Source organism: Solanum stenotomum, unplaced genomic scaffold (assembly GCF_019186545.1).
Source record: "Solanum stenotomum isolate F172 unplaced genomic scaffold, ASM1918654v1 scaffold30406, whole genome shotgun sequence".
NCBI classification, from domain to species: domain Eukaryota; kingdom Viridiplantae; phylum Streptophyta; class Magnoliopsida; order Solanales; family Solanaceae; genus Solanum; species Solanum stenotomum.
In genome coordinates, this window is record NW_026030956.1 from 613878 (window position 1) to 627066 (window position 13189).

At 30.0% G+C, this 13189-nt stretch overlaps 1 protein-coding gene across 1 annotated transcript; it reads left to right on the top strand.

Annotated features, from left to right (window-relative positions):
- Nucleotides 1–7355: 7355 nt before the first annotated feature.
- On the top strand, nucleotides 7356–11166 carry LOC125851833 (aspartic proteinase oryzasin-1-like). The gene is made up of 13 exons (XM_049531568.1): nucleotides 7356–7732; nucleotides 7813–7873; nucleotides 7979–8073; nucleotides 8150–8262; nucleotides 8344–8512; nucleotides 8622–8661; nucleotides 8736–8800; nucleotides 8886–8999; nucleotides 9077–9135; nucleotides 9224–9374; nucleotides 9471–9587; nucleotides 10478–10563; nucleotides 10792–11166. Exons 1-13 carry the CDS (start codon nucleotides 7397–7399, stop codon nucleotides 10874–10876), a joined length of 1491 nt encoding a protein of 496 aa, XP_049387525.1. The 5' UTR covers nucleotides 7356–7396; the 3' UTR covers nucleotides 10877–11166.
- The last annotated feature ends 2023 nt before the right edge of the window (nucleotides 11167–13189 follow it).

Sequence of the window (13189 nt, forward strand, 5' to 3'; positions counted from 1 at the left end):
GGAATTAAGGCAGGTTAGTTGTTGTTGTAGTAATAGCATTAATTTAACATGCTTGAAAAGTTTTCCATTGAAATAAATGTCTCCAAACATGAAAACGTTAATAACTAATTTTATATACCATTTGATCATAAAATGAAAAGAAAAGAGAGCATTATGTTAATAAACAAATGCTGCTAAAATAAAATCATAGATAATAAACTATCTTTAGTCAAATATTCAAAAACATCATATGACATTATCGACTTAATTCTAATATCTCAAAAACAAACAAGTAATGTGAAATTACGAATAGTTCAGTAAACTAAAAACTATTTTGCACTCTGAAAGGTCCATTATGATCTAGCTAGCCTAATGGCGCTTCATAACAACTTGTCTGGAATATTATTCCAATGATCTTCAGTGATTTTGATGTACTCATATCTTTGTCTTCGACGTTTTCTCATCATCCATCTTAATAGGAATAGAATCACTATCAAACACCTGTTCTGGAAACTTTTCACATCCTACACTATGCTTCAAAGTCTCAACAAACTCTTGTGCTTCCTCACAAGAAGCTTGGAAGGATAACAAACTCTTTTGAAAACTTTCAAGAGATGGATCTACACCTTCTGGTTTTTCTCCACCATTAGTCTCTCTTGTCTCTAGCACAATGGCTAGTGCTGTTAAAAGTTCATCATATTTCTTGTCCAATGTGTCCACAACGGCATCCATTATCTCTCTGTAAAAAGTGAATGAAAATATTTTATTTATAAACTCAAAAACTCTGAATCTTAATGCAAGTTTTCTCTATTACTCTATAGATGTTATTTATAATAGTAAGAAGTAGAAAAAACTAGGATTAGAACCTATTCCTATATGAACTAAGACAAATAAATTCTATCTAGACATAATTAAATAAATATCAAAAATAATAAATCCTAAATAACTTAAGATTCCTACTCTAACTTTGAATTATTATCCCAACAAAAAGAGTATGGAATATTAAGCAAACATATTATAAAAAGGGTAGTTTATTGTACAAAGAATCTCATATTTATACAGGTTGCTATGAGAAAGAGCCCTACTTCAAGACCTATATATATCACTAAAATATAAATAACAATATAACTAATAACATGCCTCCTTTTTCTTAGAAAAAACATCAATTAGTTATGAACTTCGTCACTAGATAGATTGTCACTAATATATTGCATGTTTTAATAAATCATTGCTAATTCATTATTAAAGAAGAGACGGAAATTATATGTCACCAATCTACGTTCTTCTGGTAGTATTCCTAGTTAACACCAAAAGAAAAGTATCTTTAAAGAGGAATGAGCTGCAATATTTTTTAATAATCGAGAAATCCTTAAGGCAGATAACATATAGTTAGGAAAGTAATGAATAATGAGTCATCTTTCTTATGGGTATGATATTTATAAAGTCAATTTTTTCTATATATAACAATACCATTTATTCCAGTATATTTTGAATGCTAAAGCGAAATATTACTTATATAAAACACTTATAATATAATGTAACATGAAAGATCAGTTCAACAAAATTGTATCTCAATTCATGTTCAAAATTCATGACTATTCTAGTTTATCGAGCAAATAATAATAATCAAAGCTATTTTGGATCTTGTTTTCCTAAATCTTGGTGTATAAAAAGATGATTGGCTCAAAATTACAAGTTGGTTCAACCCTAATTTTAAAGCCTAGATCAAGAATTCAAGATTATCTATAACACATTTCTTCACTAGGAAAGATTGACTAGAAAATTGATATATCGAATTCATGGATATGGACATGTTTCATAAATTTGATAAAAAAGAAAACAAAAACATTTTCCCCAAAACTTTAATTCAATTTCAAAATTAAAGTGAACATGATATATACACTGAAACCAATTTCATATCACACAAATTACAAACCCTAAATATACATTCATCAATGAAGAATTCTAAGAATAAAAAATCAACAAAAAGAATCAAGTTTTACAAACAAAATCCCTTCTTTTTAATGAATGAGCTGAAATTTCTAATCAAAATTATACAAATAATTAAATGTTTGTTGATAAAAATGGAAGAGGAAAAAAAAACTTACGGGTCAAACGATGATACTGGAGGCTCCACAAGAAAAGGTTAATAGTTTTTATTTTATTTGTTAAGAAATAAACGGATATAATTCTATTTATAGTGAATATTTATTATCAAATACATATTGGACTGTGTCAATAAAAATCTAGTCAGTAAATGCATTTAATTAAATTAATTTCCTTTTTTATGATATAATTCTATTTATAGTGAATATTTATTATCAAATACGTATTGGACGGTGTCAATACAAATCTAGTCAGTAAATGCATTTAGTTAAATTAATTTCCTTTTTTAATTTATCATATATTACAAGAGCTTTGAACAGCTTATGGTCAGTCAGTCAGTCAAATTTTCTCTATTTTACATTTAGTATTTCTTCATTTATTTTCCTTTTATGTATATTATGTATTTAAAAATTAACAAAAAATGGTACTATAAATTACAATATTTAGTATTTCTTCATTTATTTTCCTTTTTAGTATATTATGTAAATAAAAAATAGTACTATAAATTACAATAGTCAATAACTTAAAATATTTAAGATAATTATAAAAAAAAATTGATTAACTCTCAAAATTTCACTCGTGCCACATAAATAGAAGAGTGAATAGAGTCGATGAATTGGTCGATTTGCCTTTTTCCTCCAATTTTCTCTGTTTATATTTAATGTTTTTTTCTGTTTTAATTTATTTGTCTTGTCTTCCTTATTATTACCCATGCATAATATATAAACGAGAATCACTGCATAGATGAAAAACATGATTATTTTCACTCTTTTATAGTTTGCACTTTATTTTTATTAGTTATTATTTTTATAATATGCACCGCAATCTTTTTTGTATGGGTAAAAATCGAACTTAAGATTTGGGTGAATTTGTACAGATAATAATTAATTAATTTTATTCATTCACTCACTAAGCAATATATTGTTACTTTAAAGTGATCTTAGTGTCACGGACTTAGAGTCTTACTAAAGCTCCGTGCGGCACTTGACAACTTACTCACGAATCTTTCACGATCTTGTAAGCTCAAGTAAGCCCTTTACGACTAAGATCGCTAAGAGGATGAAAAGAAGACTTAGAGAATTTTGGAAGAAGGCTTTTTGTATTGCTTTGGAGAATGCTTTTACACTTTCTTGGTTGCTTTCTTGGTTGGTTCCCTTGCAAATGAATGGCACCACCTATTTATACTAACTCCTAGGGACTAAAGTACAATTTTAAATTACTTTCTAAGTCCCTAAACTTATTTACACTTTGGTCCCTCTCTAGAATCTTCTACTAATTCTAGGAAATTCTAAAGCTTTCCAAGAAAATATCTAGTCCATCTTCTAGAATTCTCTACACATTCTAGATAATTCTTTCTTGGAAACTATCTAGGACCTTCTATTGCCTTCTAAGTTATTCTAGAGAATTCTAGGGAATTCTCTAGCCTTCTTGAATAATCCAAAGGGTAATTCTAAAGTCTTCCGGAAACCTCTCCACAACTCTAGACCCTTCCGCCCCTATCCGAACGCAAAATTCTACTGCGAAGTGGCGGGACGTGACATTAGGCTCTTAAGCTCTTAGGTTTTGTTATTTATTGTCTCGTTTCATATCAATAACATCAAGCTTGTCCGATGACCTTACCAATTTTTGGCACCAAATCTCAAATTGTATCCATTTCTTTACTGTTTGATATCACTTTATTTCATACTCATTGTTAATCTTGTTTACATTAATTAAGGCAAGTTATACTATCTAAATTGCATATTATTAATTAGTTACCTCAAATTATTGCACGTCTAAAAGTTCAATTTAGGGCTAAATAGTATTCTTATTGAAGACATGATTTCGGATGGAAGATATATATAGAAGTTGAGGATCAAGGTAGAAGGTTAGTAAGCTGTTGAACATTATCTTGATTCTCCATCAAGATAAGGGGTAATTAAGGTTGCGTACACACCATTCTCAGCAGATACACGTACATGATCATATTGTGTATGTTATTGTTGTACTATCCTATTATCTTATTCTTCATTTTTTTTGTTACTTCTTGTTTTTATTACCTTTTGCTTTATTTATCATATTATTTGTTATTGTTACTGTTCTTTTTTCCATTATTTTCAATATGGCTTCTTCGTTATTGTATTTTCTTTTCATATTATTGTCTATATGCATTACTTGGGTTGAGGGTCCATATGAAACAACATTTCTACCTTCACAAGGTAGAGGTTATAAGACTACGTAGACACACCACTTTTGGGAAGTGATGGAGCCAAAATTTTCACTCAAATTAAAATATCAAAAGTAAACATATGGAGAAGTCAAATGAGTTCAACATCTACTATAAATACATAAAAAAAAAATTGTTACCTTGTATAAATAATGTAATTTTTAGTCGAAGGGGATTCAAATGAACCTAGCTGGCTCCAACTCTACTTGTGGGGTTATACTGAGTACGTTGTTATTGTTGCACCACAATCTCTTCATGTTCTTACAAAATTCCTATTTTAAAAGTCATTTAAGAAGGTAAATTGGGAAAAATAAAATTAGAAAACAAAAAAATATAGTTGATAATTACTTTTATATTGCTCATCCTATTATATGTTTGTTCCAACGCAATGAAAGCTAATTACCAAATTAAAAAGAGTATAGGAGCAAGAGTAAATTTGTTACATCATAATTATTTTATTTATATCAATAATATATAAATTAAGGGAGTTGATTGTAATATCTTAATTTATTGAAATTGCTCCCAAATAAAATGTTAATTATGTAATTGAGAGTAGAGTTGTTCAGGGTTATGGTTAAAAAATCAAATTGAACCAAATCGATATTTGGTTTGATTTGGTTTTGGTTTTAATAAAAAATAACTGCAAAAATAACCAAACCGAAAAATAAATATATAGATTTTATAATTATTTATATATTATTCATAAATAAAATATAATTATTTTGTTGAATTTTAATTAACTTAAGTCTTTAAATTTACAATTTTTCAAGCCCAACACTTAAATTTTAGCCCAACTATTATAGTCTTATGTCCAAGCTCATCAAAATCCATTATTTTAGTCTTTACCTACCATATCTTTCATGAGATAGTCACATTTTCTCTTAATTGAATCATTTTGTTTGTGTAATGATAACTCTGGTATTGCTTAATCAAATCAACAATAGCTTTTCTGTGGATTGTTCATATACCAGGTGTTTGTGTCTATCAAGATATGTATGCCCTCAAAAATTTATTAGTTTCAAACTGGAAAAATCAGAAAAACTGAACCAAACCGAACCAAACTGACAATAACCAAATCGACGGTTATTTTTTTCCTTTGATTTGGTTTGGATTTAAAAATTTTAAAAATTGAGTAGATTAATTTGATTTTGATTTTAACCAATAACCGATCCAAACCGAATCACGAACACCCCTACTTGAGAGTGAATTGAGTATTGAGAAATATCTTCTCCCAAATCCAAAAATTAGGAAAACACGTATGTTGGCCCGATAAAGAACGGAAAAAATTTCATTTTATTGTACTATAGTGATTAAACTGACGAAAAATCACTTAATTTTTACTGAAGTATAACAAATAAGTCTAGAAACTATCTTTTGTATAACCAATAAGTACGATTTCATATTGAATTGTATTTACTCCAACTATTTTATATTAACTGAATTTGTGAGACAATGCACACATATTATAGAAAAATATTTAAAGACATAATTTCCACTATTGCCATTTGCGAAATTATAAATATTACTTTGTAATTAGTGTAATTTATCTCTTAGAAAATATAAAACTTCAATAAATGAAAGGGCAAATATGGAAAAAAATTCAAATATCCATCTTGAACTTTGAACAATTCAATTATTTTGAACAATGAAAAAACCCTCAAAAATTAATATATATGGAATAGAGGGAGTATCATAGTATTCATTGTTTTAATGAAAATAACGTTTGGATAAATTGTATTGTTCTCCGTCATCATATGATGTCACACATCAATAATTGCAGTGATAAATGTATAAGAAAAGTAGGATATAAGGTAGAACTACAATGAAAATGTAAGATAAAGGATAAAATAGAATTATTAAAAATAAGTACATACAAAATGAGAAGAAAATATTAAAATAATGTCGTGATCACACTAAAAATAAATTTAAATAATACAATATAATAAAATTTAAGTAACATTCAGAACAAATAATATATCAAACAAACAATACAACAGGTAACGTACAACCATCGAAACAAGGTGTAAGTTACTCACTAGAGTTAGCAAGAAAAAATAAATGAGACTTCTATGATACTCATGAAGTCATTATTTTCACTTTATACTCTACAGAGACTAGACTATAGTTAAATGGAAATGGAGTGGGAAGACATTACATAAAAAAATAATCTTTAGCGATAGTAACTTAATTGTCGTTAGATATGTATTTTTAGTGCCAATTATCATTCTTTATAAATGTCCCTAAAATCTATAACGACATTGAATCTAATGGCAATTAACTTATGCCGATAAAAGACTGTATCATTCTTTTGTTAATTTATTGCCGCTAAAAAGGTAGTGAGAATAAGTAACCTTTGCTAAATCACTATGTAATAATGCAAATATAATTTGTACTTTTTGTTGTGCTTATATCATGAAATTCAGTAGAAACTGCAAGGTGGTTTCCTCAAAATTTGGACTCATTTGCTGCCTATGATGACTTCTGTTACACCTGTGAGTTCTTGAACTTCATATATATATATATAAAGTTTGTGAATTTGGGAATGGGCATCTGTCTTAGCCTTCAGTCAGGTACTAGTTGGTTAATTTGCTGCTGTGATATTTGTATATGCAGTTTTTAGAAGTTAAAACTTGATAGTATTAAATTTTAGTTGTTGTGTTACACTTGCCTCGAGCCGAGGGTCTTTTGGAAATAACCTCTCAACCTCCACGAGGTAGTGGTAAGGTATGTGTACACTTTACCCTCCTCAGACCTCACTTGTGGGATTCCACTGGGTATGTTGTTGTTGTTGTGTTACACTTGCATCCGGTATTTTTCGTAACCCCTTTTATATTTTAGTTATATTCTGGAAAGAAATTGACCTGAATAGAGTAGAATGGATAAAAAGGAATCATATAGTCGACCCCAACTAATTCGAGATTGATGTCTATTTGGTAGATGGATAGTATTAGAAGTTAGCTTTTATTATACTTAAGACCTTTGACATGCATTTTGATTGAAATGAACCAAATTAAATGGACTTATTTGTTGAAGGGTAAACTACAGATTTTATCTGCTTTCTAATTGTTTTGCTATGTGAAACTAGAGAGCTAGGTTGTGAACAGAATGGGGATCAAAGTTCTTCTTGCAGCAATTCTGATATGGGAAATAACCCGCGGTTTAGGCCTCAACGTATACGCTGATAATATGGTTAGGATTGAGCTAAAAAGGCAATCTATGGACCTTAATAACATAAGGGGTGCAAGAATCTATGTTAAAGGTTTGAAGGGTTCCAATAGAAACTCGGCTTCTTCCGATGAGCAGATAGTTTACATAAAAAATTATCGAGATGTTCAGTACTTCGCGGAGATTGGTATTGGTTCACCACCTCAACACTTCACTGTTGTGTTTGATACTGGAAGTTCCAATCTTTGGGTTCCATCCTCGAAATGCTTCTTCTCGGTTAGTCTTGTGAAGTAGTTGTGGATTTACACATTTCATAACATGAAACTACCTTTTCGAATGATCAATTTTCTATGCAGATTGCATGTTATCTTCGTTCCACGTACAAATCAAGACTATCAAATACCTATACGAAAAATGGTAGCTACTCAATGGACTTCAAAACTTTCATTTTGGTTAAATGCCTCATTGATTTAATAGCTCAGGGGAAATCCTGAACACGTTTACGTGTGCTTTTTGTGGCAGGGAATTCTTGCAAAATTCCTTTTGGCACTGGATCAGTGCATGGATTCTTCAGCCAAGACGATACGAAAATTGGAAATGCTGTCATAAAGCAGCAGGTGCCATCTTGTTTCTTTGCAGCTAAAGTTTTAGCTATGTTTTCAAGTTACACATTGAATAAAATCTATCAAACAGGTTTTCACTGAGGTCACTAAGGAGGCATATTTCACATTCTTGAGAGCACGATTCGATGGAGTACTAGGACTTGGATTCCAGGGCGAAGATTCAAGGAATGTCACACCAGTATGGTAAGTTATATCTCTTCATATTATAATTTTTGGGCATAGTAGCTTATACTTTCCGACAGTAACTTAGCACGACAATTTCAGGAATAACATGGTGCTTCAGAAAATAGTTTCAAAGTCAATCTTCTCATTCTGGCTAAATCGAGATCCCACGTCTAGGATGGCTGGTGAAATTCTCTTTGGAGGCATGGATTGGACTCATTTCAGGGGCCTACATACATATGTCCCGGTTTCTAAAAATGGTTATTGGGAGGTAATTAACCTCAGACCAGTATTATTGTTTGTGTTTTACAGAACTTCATTTGTATCGTGATATCGTCTACTTTGTTCCTGAACAAACTGACCTTTTTCGAACGTTCCAGATTGAGATAGGGGATCTTTTTATAGGAAACAATTCAACAGGTAATATCACTTACAATTTACATATAATGCATCTTATACATCTCTAGTGTAAATTTTCTTCTTTTCGCTCGCAGGCCTTTGTAAGGATGGCTGTCCAGCTATTGTGGATACTGGAACAGCTTTTATTTCTGGTCCAACTGTATGTATTTAGACCACTCTTGATTTTAGTTCCTGTTTTCAAGAATCTATCTCTGCTCAACCGTCGTCATTTAACCTCATTTCAGACCATTTTAACTCAAATAAATCATGCTATTGGAGCAGAAGGAGTTGTTAGTTCGCATTGCAAAACTGTTGTCTCGGATTATGGAAAAACGATTTGGGAACGATTGCTTTCAGGGGTAAGTTCTTTCATCAATTTGCAATATGGTATATTAGGTGTCTCTTCTTTTGATCTCATCCCTTTTGTCTCTTGCAGTTACATCCTGATAAAGTTTGCCATGGTATCTGTACAAATAATCAGACATTAGGTGTAAGGTTAGAATTTTCAGATTCTTTTCTTTCATTTCGACTTCTGTCTGATCAACAACGATGATCTAAAACGTTAAATCAAATTATGTTTCAGTCATGAACCCCGAATGAGAATTCAAAGTTCAAAGTCCCAGAGGCTAGAAAAGGATATTTTATGCAATGTTTGTGAGATGGTAGCATTCTGGATACAAGTAGAGATTAGAAAAGATCGATCAAAAGATTTGGCATTTCAATATGCTAATCAGGTAAGGTTTTTCTTTAGCAGTGCGACAGTTTCTGTTATTTTCGAGTTCTTCTTAGTTAGCTGATGTTTTCACTAACACATCTAATTTGTGATGAAGTTATGTGAGAAGCTACCAAATCCTGGAGGGAAATCATATATCAATTGTGATGTCTTTTCCCTACCACATATAACCTTTACCATTGGGAACAAGTCTTTCCCCCTTTCTCCGGATCAGGTTCGTTGATAATCAAAACTGTTCCTTCCTTATTAAGATGTTTTTGCCACATAAAGCAGTTAAAGGCATACTTCTGTGCTATTTCACTTTAATGTATGATGTTCTGTTAGTTTTAAGATGTATCAAAAGCTGTGAAGATGGCATAATTAGGTGATCGTAGAGAACTAGACATATAAAGATGATACTTAATCTACTTGTCACCAAAAAGAGAAAAAAGATATCTGAGGTGCACGAAGCATCTCGCGTTCATGCAGGGTCAGGGGAAGGGCCATAGCCCAAAGTAGTGTGCCTGATGCAAACTTAAGTGGCTGAATCTATGACTTGAACCCTTTACTTAGGAGACAATTTTATCGTTGCTCTAAGGCTCCCTTTCTGATTGATTCTGCAGATGTTAAAAGAACAAAAACAATACCAAGTTCAACTGCAGTAATAAGTTTCAAACTTAACTTTCTGCTTCTTTTTATTTTCCTGTCGATGGATAATAGTTGATAAATGGTGTCCCTTTTAAAGGATACAAGAACGAGATTCAAGTGCTTCTCTTCGCGTTAAAACTTGATTCAACAACTTGAACTAATTGTCCAGTACAGTCCATAGTATCAGGTTTTGAGGGTCATCAATTACTTCTTCATAGACTATTATGAGTTCAAGACAGTCTGCTTCGATGAAATTGGTACACTAAACGGATTCTTTTAAATGAATTCATCTAATCGCGACTTTGAATATGGAATTATTTCTCTATTATTTGGGTGAGATATGGAACACCAACAAGGGATTGATGCTAAGACACAAAAAAGCCAACCAAATGACTTTCTTTTTTAGAACTTAACTTGATACTCACTTTTACTTTTTTCCTTTCACTTACTATTTTCCTCTGTGAATTTCTATAACAGTATGTTATCAGAGTTGATGATCACCAAGGTGTTCATTGTCTCAGTGGATTTACAGCTTTAAATGTGCATCCGCAACGTCCCCTCTGGTAAGACTATTGTTAGTTTTCACAAGTTAGCATTTGCTTTCCTTAAGCCGAGGATCTGTTGGAAACAACCTCAATCTCTACCTCCCAAGGTAGAGGTAAGGTCTACGTACACTCAACCCTCCCCAGGCCCCACTCATGGGATTTCACTCCGTATGTTGTTGTGGATTGTCATATTCCTTGCCACATAACATCAACATGTATGATTTGTTCAAAATTCTACTTTTGCAGGGTTCTTGGAGATGCATTCTTGAGAGCATATCACACAGTTTTCGATTTTGATAATTTACAAATTGGATTTGCAGAAAGTGCTTAGATTGGTTTCAAGAGTTTGTGAGAAAATAACTCAAAATTTGTTTGGTTTTGCAACTTGTTTTTTTTTTCTTTTGAGAGCAGATGAAAGTCTAGTGTTGTGAATAAAACTGCTACTCTATTTCTACCCTTTGCCCTTTCCTAAACACCGCACGTAGCGAATGTTTAGTGCAGCGGGCTGTCATTATTCTTGAGTCATTTGTCAATTTGTCTTTTCTAATTCAATGTCACCTTCATGTTGATGAACACTGGACAATGAAAAATTGTTTTGGTAATATGTAATTCAGATATCACGATTTACTTTTTTGATTGAAGTGGTCGAAATTTTTCTTCACAAACAGTTTATTAGTGCATCAAGTTGGCTTTTATTTATTCTTTGGCATGACCAAGACACTAGCACGTAACAATACCTTAATTATTGATATATGTCCTCAAAACTTTGTAATAAGTTACTAAAGGTAAACTACACATCTCACACTATAAAATATCAAGGACAAGAGAAAATTGTATTATTTTCTTCAATTTTACCTATATTTTAATAAATATGATTAAGAAGGGGCATGATACGGTAGATAACGAATTATCATAATAAATTAAAAAAATTATATCATAGTTTCAATATTATAGTATTTGGTTTGGTATCTCATATACATTCTAGGTTTTTTTGGGTATTTTATACTGCATTTGATTTTTATTCAATAAAATATTGAGTACCACGGTATATAGTTACAACTTACATATATAATCCATATATATTACTATTAACAAATATATGCATTACTAGTATTAGTACAAAATTAAATGTTTAGATGTTGAAATTTTAACTAATTTATGTTGATTGAGATGTCTTTTTGTTTAATTGATTAACAAAGGGAGTTGCTTGTAGTTTCTTTTGTATGATTTTATATGTCTAAGAGGTTAATATGATATAATTGAGACGATTTTTTAAACTCCGACATCATAAGTCTCTTTTATATGAGTACTAGATAATGTTGTCCGTGCTATGCACGGGCCCAATAATATAAATGGTATGTTTTGGGGCTAATAACGGAATTTTTAAAGTGATTGTTTACGTGGATTAAGGAATAAGTTTTTTTTATCACAAATCTGTACTTTCTTTGATGCTATTAAAGGCATAATAAGACTATCCACATATAACATTTTTGAAATATTTTATGTTGTCAATTATCATGATTTATAGTATTTTTACGATAGATTCACTTCAAGAATCAATGGAATTTTTTGTATTTTTTTTGAAAAAATATTTTATGTTGTCAATTATCATGATTTATAGTATTTTTATGCAATTTTTAAATATAAAAAACACTAAAAAAATAAGACAAATAAATTAAAATGGACCCAATATATGTTATTTTTGTTGTCTCAATTTATGTGACACAAATGAAATTTGGAGAGTCATCCAAATTTTCATATTTTTTTAAAAAATGTTTTAAGTTATTAATTATTGTGATTTATAATATTTTTATGTAACTTTCAAATAACCTACATTACTGGTCACTTTGTCCTAACTTATGTGATATGAATAAAATTACAAAATTAACCCTTTTAAAATGTCTTTCAGATATTTTAAGTTGTTAATTATTATTATTTATAATACTTTTTTGGTAATTTTAAAATGATATGTGTTATTTTTTCTGTCCCAATATATGTGAGTCTGATAGAATTCTGAGAGTGAACCTATTTTATTATATAGCTTTTAAATATTTTAAATTGGTAATTATTGTAATTTTTAATGCTTTTTAAGTTATTTGTAAATGATATATGTTGCTTCCTTTGTCCCATTTTATATAGTATATATAAAATTCCCGAAAGCAACTCAATTTTTAATATATATTTTTAAATATTTTAAATTATTAATTATTGTGATTTATAATATTAAAAAAAATTAAATAGAAAATGTACAAAACTTGTATCAGCGTAAAAAATGACCACGATAATTCGAATCCTACAGAAAGCAATAAGGTTGTACGTAATTTTTAAATACTTAATATATATTACTCCGCTTGTCTCAATGTATGTAGCGTAGATAAAATTTCAAGAGTCAATCAAATGTTGTTAATTATTAAGATTTACAATACATTTTACGTAGTTTTCAATAATTTCACATTAAATAATACATATTACTACTTTTGTCTCATTTTATGTGACATTGATAGATTAATTTTAAGAATCAGTCAATTTCTTTTTTTGTGTTTTTTTAATAAATATTTTAAGTTGTCAATTATCACGATTTATTGTATTTTATACATAATTTTTAACGATAGATTAATTTCAAGAATCAATCGAATTTTTTTAT